At 38.7% G+C, this 13,505-nt stretch overlaps 1 protein-coding gene across 2 annotated transcripts in view; it reads right to left on the bottom strand.

Moving 5' to 3' along the window:
- gnb1l (guanine nucleotide binding protein (G protein), beta polypeptide 1-like) overlaps positions 1–13,505 on the bottom strand; it is a 42,098-nt gene that overhangs the window by 7,233 nt on the left and 21,360 nt on the right. For both annotated transcript variants that reach the window (XM_065250861.2, XM_065250860.2), the window contains 2 exons: positions 9,958–10,050; positions 3,403–3,612 (listed from right to left, as the gene is read on the bottom strand). In XM_065250861.2, the coding sequence (XP_065106933.1) occupies positions 3,403–3,612; positions 9,958–10,050 (303 nt within the window). The remainder of the gene's footprint in view (positions 1–3,402; positions 3,613–9,957; positions 10,051–13,505) is intronic.

Here is a 13,505-nt window from a genome sequence, read left to right as displayed (position 1 = left end):
ACCGATTACTTCCATTAAGAACACTTGTGTATGACATCACTGTTTATGGGCGGGGCACTGTCTCATGGTTTGTGTGGGGCCCTAAGATCTGTGGTATGCCACAGATGCAAAGCGATACATGAGTGTAATCACTCTTAGTCATTTCTGTGACAGATGCTAAATTCCTCCACTTCGGCTATCGTGTCCAGGGGCGAGTGTGGAATGGATTGTGAGCCACCCCGGGTGAATCGCTGTTTATCTGTACTTGATAAGAATGTTTCCCTGTCCTTCACCTCTGTTACAGCCCTACCACATGATACATGCATACACAAGCTTCTGTCAGACTACTGTCGGTTTTGACCATATACAACACACCTGATTGTAATTATATGAGAAGATGAATACCTCTGCATCCGTGTTGTTATGAGAAGTATGATATGGTATATCATAAATGATATGATGTAATAAAGATGAGGCCAAAGATAATAGATATTATTGCATTTTATGCAATCTGACTAAAATGCCCGTTTACATGCACAGCCTATATAATCCGAACCAAACCTCTGCGCAAGCGCACAGCCAGGGTTGCCAGATTTTCGTATCAAAAACCAGCACAATGGACATTTACAACTAGCCCAAAAGCAAGCGACACAATACAATTCAACTTAATGGAGATCTGGTGATTTCCGGCAACGCGAGCAACAGTTAATGTTGGTGACCGAATGGGAAGTGTGCAGGAAGTTTGAAAGTTGAAAAACGTTTAACGTTATGCAAATGATGAGCGACTTTCAAGAGTGACTACCATAGACTGTAAAAAAGATGGACATTCGCTCTCTTCAATTGGAGCCGCTAGTGTCCCGATACAGTGCTGACATCTTGGGTATTGAGACTGTGCAATAGCAATTTCGGGACCAGTCCTGCTCAGTAGTGAGCAGGAAGTAAAGCCGCGAATCAAGGCCCTGCCCTCGCAGAATGCGCATATCACAGCTGTCAATCATGACGTCACACCACTGTTTTTATAGCATTAAATAACAAACACTTGAATTTTCATCAGTGTGATAAAAACTACAGTAAATGACAGAAACTAGCTTCAAAAAAAATTATTGAGGTGTAATTAAATTGTTTAGATGGTCTTAAGTCCCATTGAATAACATGGTGGAGGCGGGGTTTATGACCTATACTAGGTCCAGTCACTGGGGGTGATCGAGATGTTTTGGCTTTACTTTTCAGCACGCTTGGTGACTACCAATGGGAGTGAGGCATGGAGTTCAAGTCATTAATCAGTTACTTCAGTGGATTGTTTATAATTGTTATTAGGGCAATAATAATTAGGAACGCCTCTTAATGAACTTATTAAAAGAGACGGGCGACACACAGTGACAAAGTCTCAAAGAATTTCATGGCTATCTGTATGCATTTTACGAGGTGGCTTGTTTGTATGAATTTGTTCGACTAAATTTGTTTGTTTTGGTTCGAAGTGCTTTCACCGCTGTAACGTTGGGTTTATGGATGGGTATCATTATTGTTTTCTCTAATAATTATACGTTACTTTATAATTTACTTCGTACAAATTCATATGAATTAGCCAATTTGTAGTAATAATAATAATAATAATAATAATAATGATAAATAATAAAAATATAGGGTAATGTAGGTGTATTTCATGAGGGTTGGTCTCCAGGAGGTGGTTTGGTATCATGGCATGATTTTCCTTTTCCACAACATTCAGGAACAGGTTAAGGTGGGACAGCGAAATCTTGGGCCTTATGTTGCTCTACCTCATTCGTTCTTCTCTGCCCTTTGTAGAGCCTCCCACTGTGAACTACTGTAGCTTTTATTACAGATGTGTTTTTTGTTTGGTTAGCAGCCTGCGAGGTTCTGATGTTTTTATTACCTCTCGCGGGTCGTTCATCAAGCGAGCGAGCGAGAGAAGCAGCCACCCGGCAGATGCCCCCATTGCTACCGCCGCACAAAAATACTTCTGTGGGAAGATCTCGCAGCGGCTGTCTGGACGTCACACTGCGCTGCACTTCGGGGTAATTTAAAAGTCCCGTCTGACTCCTTTTCCGAGCCCTTTTTTGCCCTCCCCTCCAAGAATTACATTCTAAATCAATTTTTTTTCGACGTGCAAAATAAACTAAACCGTCCATATAGCTCCTATTTTGAGAACGTTTGAATAAATGCTTTTGCAGTATTATTGTAGATACATTTTGCGTGCTGGACGAAACAGGGAGGAAGGGTTTGGGAATATTTCCCATCCGTTCATTCATGTGTAAAAGTCTATGGAAAGAATAACAATCCTCGCACAGGGCTTCAGTGTTTTATATCAGAGCATTTTCACACAGATTCTCTGGACGAATGTGAATTATCGAATCTGTAAATCGTGAAATCCCGGAGAGAATCAGCCCTCAAATGAGTAAAGTGTTATGGAAGATAAAACACGGCTCCAATGTGAGCTTAATTTATGTAAAGAATGTTATATGGATAAACATAAAATTGGGGGAGTATTGTAGGAGAAAGCGCACTTTGGCCTAAAAATACTCTATGACATCACAATGTGGCTGAGAGTCGGCAATTCGAAGTAACAAAGTGATTTACTATCCAACAAACCAGAGGAAATTTTATTCAAGCCGAAAATATTCCAAGAGTATCAGGTGTCCATATGGCCACGTACACACTTAAACATGCCACTTCCTCTTAATCCCATTATTAATCCAATTCTATATTACACATTGTTGGGTTATTTAAAGTAGTGATAACTAAATTCACTCTAAAAACAGAACTGAGCTAACCTAAACTTTCTGTCAAAACAGTTTACTTACATCAATCAAGTTATATGATTTCTATTGCTTGTTTGTAGCAGCCTTAAGTCCAATTTATAGTCGTGCGCAAGGTCTATGCCGTAGGTTATCCGTAGCCTCTGCGTAACCTGACGTGCACCTTGCCAAATTTTTAATTTGGCAAGTTCTATGCGGACCGCAAGTGCTGTGATTGGTGCTCTAGAACAGTGGTTCTTAACGTTATTCCTGGAGGCCCACTGCCCTGCACATTTTGTATGTCTCCCTTATTTAACACACCTGATTCAAATCATCAGCTCATTAGAAGAGATCTCAATGAACTGAACTGAGTCTGCCAGATAAAAGAGACATACAAAACATGCAGGGCAGTGGGCCTCCAGGAATAACGTTAAGAACCACTGCTCTAGAAACCCCTCCAAAAAATATAACTTAAAAAAAGCAAAAGTATAAATGACAACCGACGTGTAACCTACGTCGTCATGATTACGCTGTAGGACCTACGCACAACTATAATGAGCCCTTAACTACTGTTTTCTGTACACGCATACAGAACAATAATTTAGGGGGCTGTTACAGTGTGGATTGTATGTAGCCTATGTGAATATATACATATGTAATGGAATACCTGAAGGTTTTGCTGTGGGTCAACTGTCCAGGAGTGAATGATGTCGTCTGAAGATGCTGAAATGCCTTTTTTGCCGCATATGTCAACATCTAGACACATCACCGGCTCAGAATGTGGCTTCAGATGGCTGAATGGACGGCGATGGGAAACATCCCATAATACCACAGAGCCATCTTCATAACCAGCACAGAGAACAGGACCAGACTCTGCCTACAGAGAGACACAGAGAGAGAGAGAGAGAGAGAGAGAGAGAGAGAGAGAGAGAGAGAGAGAGAGAGAGAGAGACCATCAGATGAACAGAAACTTGTCAGGAGTGTTAAACAGAGGTAATCTGACTGCCAGTGCTTTGATGAAACACACCATTAATCATGTGACACTACTTTGGCCAATCACAGCACACCTTGTGTCTTCTACAAGCCCGTAAGTACATAAACATATAAGCTGTGTCCCAATTTGAAGGTTGGGTCCTTCAAAGGAAGTCCATTAAGTGAACTGAAATGAGACGTCTAGCCTTCGGAGGATCCATAAGTTGCGTCACCTGCTGTACGCGTCCACCGCGCCTGTCAGCGCCTGACAGCATAGACGTTTCTGACTTATTAAAATAACTATGGAACTGGAAAAATATTAATTTTATTTTAGAAAATATGACACATTTATGTAGATTAAACTAACCAACAGTATATCAAATTAATCAACCTATAAGCAACATACACAGAATAATATTAACTCTTTCCCCGCCATTGACGAGATATCTCGTCAATTAAGAGAAAACGCTTCCCCGCCAATGACGAGTTTTTCCGTCTGTCCGCAATACCGCTATTATCCACTAGGTCCACTTCCGCAACTTTTTAAACCCGGAAGTATTGCCCTATGGCAAGATGCTGCATGTCCGTGTCTGTTTTAAAGATCGCTCTGAATGGGATCTCTATGAAAAGTCCGTCACAAAAATTGAATTATCTCTGCTTTTTGCTCAAAATGTGGTGTTTTTGCAGAAGCCTACCCATATTCAAAGCTGATTACAAAAGAAAAGCAGTTTGAAAGCAGAGGGTCTGTTCTTTCATTTGGTATATTGTATGTTTATATATTTGAAGAAGAACATTTTCTGGAAGACATTAAACTTTTGTGAAAATCATGAAAACGCTGGCGCTGGCTGGCAACGTTTTAAAAAAAAAAACACTGGTGGTGAAAGAGTTAATACAAAACAAGTTATAATACAAAACACAATATAATACAAAAATGACAATTTTATTTAATAAAAGTTTTAAATGTTTATTTTAAAATATCCAGCCATTATACTCATCCGTTACAGCCGCACAATGAATCTCGGGATAGCTTCGGCTGTGAAGCATCAATTTATTCTATCGTTCGCAGCCTGGAGAAAGAAGGATGCATTCTGAGGTTACATTTTAAGCAGGATGGCCTTACTCGCCTTCAGTCGTCCTGCTGTGATGCAATCGGTCTTATGTGGCGTTCACACCAGCCGCAGTAGAGGCGGAAAAACGCGTTGTTCGGGCATAGTTTAAATTTTAGTCATTCGAGACATGAAATTCGTGTCATGGGAGGGGCTTCTGCAACTCTGCTTGCTCCCTGTAGTCACGTGACTACTAGGTCAAGCTTCATATTGGTTACCGGGGCGCGAATATCCGCCAAAGTTCTGATTTTTCAACTCGCGCTTTTTCTGCGGCAGCGCGCAGTTCCGCATACTGTGCCGCAGGATGCCTATTCTCGTCTTTGCATTGACTTAACATGTAAATCACTCGTGCTTGCCGCCTCTTCCGCGTCTGGTGTGAATGCCACATTGGAATACATCCTTCAAATTGGGACACAGCTTTAGACACACACAAATTATTTTTTGACCTTCCTACTACTTGTTTTACAAAACAGTAGAGGAAACACAGGGAATTATGGGTAAAAGGGGGAAGTGGGAAATAGTAGTCGGATTCAAACTAATTTTGCCCACATGAGCACCAAGGCCTAATGTCAGACCACAGGTACAACAGAAGCAGCACTGAAATTACATCTACAGTGCATTTTTCAGATGCTTTTATCCAAAACCACCAAACTGCAGTTAAATGCAAAGTATCCATTTTATTAGTATGTGGGTTCCCTGGGATCAAACCCATGACCGTTTGAGCAGCTCCCGCATCGCTCTACCAGCTGAGCTACAGGAAGACCAAAATGCAAATTAAACTGATATTAACTTGTTCTGACTGTTCATAGACACAATCAGTGCGATCTCATGTCATTTCAGTTTACACTCCATGACCTCTTTTCACTTAACCTCGAAAAAACGACAGCTCAGGTGCGGTACTTGTTTATTTACTCAGATTTACAGCACCTCTGTGGATCCCCGCTCATTATCTGCGAAGAGGAGCGCCTGCGTTACACGGCTACACGCAGTAGGCTGTCTCATAAATCAGTTTAGCGGATAAAGGCAGAATGAGCAGGCTGATAAAAGCCTACGGTCTCATAACTCAGAACAGAGCTGCAGGCGTGCTGTCTACACAACAAGATTTACAACGGAGGTGCTCTTCCCCTCTTCTTCCCAAATACACACACACCTTCCTTCTGGCAGATCATTCATCTCCTCACGCAAGCAATAACACAGTGGTACCATTTACCAACATGTGTATGCAAATTCAAACCAAATAAACACACAATTAGCCTCATAACCATGTTGGAGAAATGGTGACTAACGCATGTGGAGGGAAGGCCAACTGTTCTTGTTCACTTGTTTTGGGTTTTACCTACATAAGGATAAGGAATCTTCCCTAATCTTCTGTCCTAGGGCGATAGTAGTGTGCACTGTACAGGCAAAGCTGGTGAAGAAAAATTCCTTCCATCTGTGTAAAGGCCAAAATGTGGGGACGAATTTTTTTCCATGTATTAGTATTCGCTCACTCCCTCCTGCAAGTTTCTTCGCAAAGGTCATCGTCTTGGAGCGCGGTACATTTATTTCCCCCCGCTATGCTTAAACAAATTTCTGCCTGAATTCTAAACACAGTGTAAACATATCACCAGCGAAGCATATTAAGATGAAATAAAAAATAAAACTGGAAATCAATCCCCAAGCCTCATAGACAGTTGTTAAGCATTACCGTCTGTTGCCCTCTGGCCCTTGCACTTCAGTTAAGTGTAGGTGCTCCTTGATTGATGATGTCACAGGTCAAGGGTCACGGAACCCTGGGTAGACACCTAATTCATTATATCCTTCATGGCTGGTCTACAAGAGGGCGCTTTAGCTGGATTAGGACTCGGGCTATGGGGAAAGATTCATCATTCCAACAGCTGCTTCAGATGGATGTTCCCGAGTGAAGCCACAACAGAACAGGAGGGAGGAGGATGGCGGCGGCGTTCCAATGGATGGCAACAAGTCGCCATGCACCAGTGAAGCCCCTGCTGAGCGAGAAACCACAGGATTGATCCCGGCGTAGGGCCCTCCTTGCATCTCGGGAGCCTTCAAAAGGAAGATCAGGAGAAAGGAGCTCCTGTAGGTCAAGTTGTGTGAAGGACCGTGGGTGGCATGCATGTAAACCAAGCCTTGAACAAGGATGAACATATGTGAAACAGAGTTACGAGAAAATGCAACGCTGATGAAAGGAACGGTGGCATTATGAGGACTATAACAGGGAACCAAGACAGGCCGAGCTCCGGACGGAAAACAAGTTTTTGAGAGGCAAATGTTCTCACCAAGAGAACAAACAAACTGATCGGATCTGAGCTGGTGGAGGGTGATGTCATGGCCCTCTCAGGCGATGACCATGAGTTCGATGGAAAAAGAATTTCATCAAGAACCTTCGTTTTCGCTGTAGGCTCCTGGAAGGAATGGGAGGAGAAGACAAATCATCCAAAACCTCGAGCCAAACTTCCAATAGTCCAGCAAAAAGAGCTTGGAGAAGGACAATAAATCTGTTGTCAACCTTCTGGCTACAGACAAAGAAAAATGAGAAGGAAGAAAGCGAGAAAGACAGGGATCTCCTGTGTGTGTAAGGTTGAAGAAACAGCAGGTCTTCACCAGCAGGGATCGTGAGGATAACAAGACAACTGCTGCCTGATTGATTGGCAGTGCGAGCGAGCAGTATGTTACAAGCGATCGGGCCAGGTGTGCCCACATCTAGCAAGGTTCACGCTGGGCCAGTCACACTCCTTCCTACAGGCCCTCATCTGACTAGGACCGTTCACGCCCTCAACCGGGAAGTCAGGTGACTCTGAACTCAACCTATGGGGTTTGAAGTTGACAGATTCTTCCTGTCTGAGCAATGAAAGATGGGTGAATTCACTGTCGCCCACCGCCCTGCTGTTAGACGTCAGCACCTACTTGTGAGGTTTCCCATTAATACTTCATTATGATCAATTCTAATTCAGAGAAAGACGCACTTAGAGCACCAATGTCTACATAAGAGCAGGATAAAGAATGAGGGAATGCTGGTGTAAAGCAAACACATATTACAACACCAGCCTTTTTATGGGCCGTTATTGATACAACAACCGAAAGCGCCTGCAGCCAATGCCGACTTCATCCAATGCTTTGATTAGCGTTGCCAATTTACTGCGAGTGAAGACCGCCCTGCTGTCAAAGGACCCCAGATTAATTTGGAGCTTAAGGGAAGAGATGGAAAACTCTAAATAAGTACTACAAAAAGAGATGTTAACTATCTGTGAAAATAATTATAGGTCTCTTTAACGAGAGTTGAATAAGATTCGCAGCCGTGTTTACAAAACACACATACACGGCCAGCTGATATATGGTGGTAAACCAAAGCTGTTACAAACACTATGATTATGGTACAGTGCGGGAAAGGTCTCTATAAAATTTGTTGTCTGGTGTTTTGTACACTTGGCAAACTCGTCTTGTCAGTAACTTGAAAAGCAACGGTTGATAATAAAAAAAATTAAGTTTCATGAGAACAACATTTCAACTAATGTGGGGAAATCTTAATTATCATAACTGAGCAATTCTAATGTGACATTTTCAGTCAAAAATTTGACGAAATTTATTACCAATATATTGGATCATCTACTTATATTTTTATAAACATCAGATATTAGAAAAATATCAAACCATTCATGTGTTTTCTGTTTTATATGAGGAAAAAAGCACATACATTTTGGGGAGAAAACATATTTTGTATGAATTCTGTAATAAAAAATGCACAAACCAGAACCAATAAAACTCAACAAATGCAAAAGGCACGGCTCTGTAAACACAAAAATTTATAATATTATTTTCATGTGGGCATTTATGAGAAATAAATGTGTTATGGATGTGACAATTCTCTGTTATGGACATTTCAATTCTGAAATCTGTGCTTTCCTAACTGGAAAAATATATATTTTTAAGTGATTAAAAACGTAAACAGATCACACATTAAGACCACAAAATATTAGGGCAGGGCAAAAAAGTAGATTTTTCGATTAATCGTTTTTTTTTTAAACGTGGCGATTTAAAAATCGATTCTCAAAAGCCACAAATTAATTTTTTTAAATGAAATAACCTGATCCTGTTTGATCAAGGAATGTGACTGTTTTGACTTTTTTCAGCATACTTTTTTCATCTTGCATCAAAATTTTATTGTATTTAACATAATAGTATGCATCTGAAAATTTGAGATGGGTTCTGTTTTAATGTACCCAAGTGTACCAAAAATAAAAAAGTGTAATACAGGTTGGTGGCTCATAATCTCTTTTTACTAGTTGCCCACTTGTAAACTTATGTTCACTTTTTTATATAAATAAAGTATTTGTATTAAATCTATATTCATAGAGTTGAATTGAGAATCAAGTATAAAAATTGGTCCGAGAATCGGAATCGAACAGAGAATCGAAATCGAATCGATAGCTTATGAATCGAAATTGAATCGATACAGAACATGTGAATCGATACCCAGCCCTACAAAACATTGACATCTGATATATCAGTATGGTTAAAAACATTTGGTTAAAGAGATAGTTCACCCAAAAAAAATTTTTTTGTCAATTTTCTCACCCTTATTTGCAAACCTGTATAAATGTATTTGTTCTGATGAACACAAAGGAAGATATTTTGAGGAATGTTTGTAACCAAACCGATCATGAGTCCAATAAAATAATACTATAGTTGAATATGGTTCATTAAGTATTTGTTACAAATATTCTTTAAAAATATCTTCCTTTGTGTTCATCAGAAAAAATAAATGTATACAGGTTTATAACAACATGAGAGTGAGTAAATGATGAGAGAATTTTCATTTTGGTGACCTATCCCTTTAAAACTTTATTTCTGGAATTTGCATGAAATTGCTCAACTACATAATCAGTTAAAACTTTGGAACATTAAACTGAAAGTACGTTTCTCATGATCATAAAAACCATAAAAAAAAAACAGACCGGATAGTTAAATAATGATTCATGTGGTGACAGTCTTGCTACATAAATAAAACACCAATGAGTATGCATTGTCAAATGTTTGACTGGTAGTGAATACATAATGTTACACATTTTTGATAATTTGAATGTTGCACAAAAAATAAAAAATAAAATTGCTTTAATATTTTAATTTCAAATGTGGTTTGTTACCTGCCACATCTTCATGCACATGAGCATTCCCAGTTTAAGATCTGGTTTCAGAGTGCACACCTGAGTCCAGTTTTTCATCTCCACCACATTCACCTAAAAAACATTAAAACACTTTAATTGAATTCGTCACATGTATCATCTGCGCCAAATTAACCCAATTTAACATGAGTGGTATGCTACAGTAATATTCAATCTTAACCAAAAAATTAATGATAGCACCAAATAACAAAGGACGCAAAACAAGTTGGATGTAGACATCTGTCTGTTTATTAGTGGTTGGTTTGTTCACAGGTGGTAGGAAAATGTAGCCAACATTGGGCTGATCGCCAGCAGCGTCCCATTTTCCTGCACTCTACCTCCTCAAGTCATGACTCGCCTGACACCAAACAGAGACAGGTGACTCAAAACACAACAATTTCGAGGATAGAGGAGCCATGACCATCAATACATAACCAACACGCTAATGCTACACTGCTAAACATGTACAATCTGCACATAAAACCTCTGGCAACATTGACTTTCAACTGGAATCAACCCAGCAAGTAATGCATTTAAAAGACGTCTATTAACACAACCCTGACGTCTAGGCTAAAACAAGGAAAAATTTGTGCTGTCAGCGAAAATTTAGAGGAATAGTCTACTTATTTTCAATATTAAACTATGTTATTACCTTAACTAAGAAGAGTTGATACATCCCTCTATCATCTTAGTGCGTGCACGTAAGCGCTGGGGGGCGCTGCGACACTTCGATAGCATTTAGCTTAGCCCCATTCATTCAATGGTACCACTCAGAGATAAAGTTAGAAGTGACCAAACACATCAATGTTTTTCCTATTTAAGACGAGTAGTTATACGAGCAAGTTTGGTGGTACAAAATAAAACGTAGCGCTTTTCTAAGCGGATTTAAAAGAGGAACTATATTGTATGGCGGAATAGCACTTTTGGGAGTACTTCAACTCGCCTGAAAAATCCGCTCCCCTTCTCCCTCTCATAATGGGAGAGGGAGAGTGTTACTGCGCCGAGTCGAAGTACTCCCAAAAGTGCTATTGCTAAATGCTATCGAAGTGTCGCAGCGCGCCCGAACGCTTACATGCACGCACTAAGATAATAGAGGGATGTATCAACTCTTCTTAGTTAAGGTAATAACATAGTTTAATATTGAAAATGAGTAGACTATTCCTTTAATAGACATCTTACTATAGCCCCAAAATAAATTAACCTAAAACCGTTGTAATCACCGTTTAATTTGTTACGTGATAGGATATCTTACATCTTGCAAGTTATTATTATAATTATGTAATCAAGTTCAAGGTTATATTAGCTAGATGTTTGGCTACTCATAGCCGGACTATATCGGGTCTACAGTTAACCTAGATGGTGAAATGAAGGCAATTGCTTGCTGGGAAAAAACAGTGGCCACTCTGAAACACATTTATATTAAATTAAAATTAATGAATTTCTAGCATTACATAAGCAAACATCAAACCAAGGGGTAAAAAATTATGCTAAATTTTTTCTTATTTAATTAAGACAAATGATCATTTTTTTAGATCATGTTCAAACTAGTGTTTTAAGAGGAGGACAGCAGGTGTAGATACACACGTTCCATCATGTTTCACATCTAGAAATTGTCCAAATGCTTTATTAATTTTAAACAGTAAATCTATTGCTTCATACAAGCAAATATGTTAAACTTATTGTTATTGAGCTATTTACATATAAAAGGAATGTTCACCCCAAAAAATATTCATTTACGTTCATGCAAATGGCTAAAGTTTCTATTTATAAAAATATTCATCACTTTATATACACAAAGTATATATCGGTCCCATAATGTTGAGGCTCAAAAAGCACAATATGTCCATCATAACAGCATAATAAAAGTAATACAAACAACTCGGTTGATGTGTAAGCGTACGTGCCGTTTTCGCTTACAAGCTAAAAAAAAAAAATATATACATACACCAAACGTTTTGCTTTTAAAGATGTGATGTATTCACATACATGTGATGGGCGGTTAACATTGTATACAAATATATAGTACAGATTTTACACAGTAACGTAGCTCAGTGTAGTTCTTGATTCACTTTATCTATGATTTAAACTAAGGTAAACTACTTATTTATTTTGCATGTTATAAAAAAATAAATTACTCTAAAAGGTCTCACTGTAAGTTATGTTTGTTCCATAAAAGCCGTTTATTTATGTTGTTACTGCTGAAACCATCTATATAGACGTTTCATCGAACGCACCTGATACACGTCTGGATCCGAACTTTACTTCCGGTTTCGTTTTTTTAATGGTCTGACTAGTTGCTAAACTGATCTCTTGAACAAATGCCTCGTCAAAAATAACAAATGTTTTGGTTTCCTAGGTAATCTATGTGTTGTTTTTTGCTTGTTATATAAATAAACTACGTTTAAAGTACTTTGTTGTTATTTATTCTTAGCGGATTTTACCGGAAGTTACGTGCGGACCGCGACAGCCGTTTATTTATGTTGTTACTGCTGAAACATACATATACATATATACATATATGGTACAAATAATGTTATAAATCAGAAAAAAGGTAATATACATCTCGAATGACAAGAGGGTAAATGATTAAATTTTTTTGTGAACTATACCTTTAACATATCATTTATATATTTATGTCTTACTCATCATAATACATTTGGGGCAACTATAAAAGCTAAAAAAATCTTTTTTTCTATTATTTATAGTTTTTTTTGTGTTGAAAAACATTTATTAACCCACTGCATAATCTGGATTACCAATACCGTTTATGATGAATGAATGTGTTAGAGCTTCAACTGTATACTGTATACTGTATACATGGGGACAAATAATGTTATTAAACTAAAGAAAGGAAATCATATACATCTGGAAAGACATGAGGGTAAGTAAATCATTTTGTGTGAACTATTCCTTTAACATATATGCCTTGGTTTATCATTCATACATTAATGTCCTACACATCATAATACTATTACATAGTATATAATAGTAAACATACATTAGAGGTAGACTGATTCATCGGTTTTACAGATTAATCGGCACCGATAGTTCATTGGTGGAACAATCGGCAACCGGCAAACATCCATGCCAATAGTTGTTCCGAGTTGTGTCCATTGCTTCATATCATTAGAAAATAATGAATTTGCTGACTAGAGGCTGCATTGGCAGAAATAAAAACAACAGGAACCGGCAGTTTGTTGTCAAGGCTGACAGGACAATAACATTAGTAGTACCTCAAACCAAAATACAAGCAGATAAATCCAACCCAAATGTTTAATGTAATGATTATTACCATCTATTTACATTAGTTTATATCAAGTTGGTTACTTATTAACTCTTTCCCCTCCATTGACGAGATATCTCGTCAATCAAGAGAAAATGCTTCCCTGCCAACGATGAGTTTTTCCCTCTTTCCGCAATACCGCTATTATCCACTAGGTGGCCCTTCCGCAACTTTTTAAACCCGGAAGTATTGCCCTATGGCAAGCTGCTGCATGTCCGTGTCTGTTTTAAAGATCGCTCTGAATGGG

This window comes from Paramisgurnus dabryanus, chromosome 5 (genome assembly GCF_030506205.2).
Source record: "Paramisgurnus dabryanus chromosome 5, PD_genome_1.1, whole genome shotgun sequence".
Taxonomy (NCBI): Eukaryota; Metazoa; Chordata; class Actinopteri; order Cypriniformes; family Cobitidae; genus Paramisgurnus; species Paramisgurnus dabryanus.
Note: the sequence above shows the minus strand (reverse complement) of the source record. Positions and strands in the feature narration are given on the sequence as shown.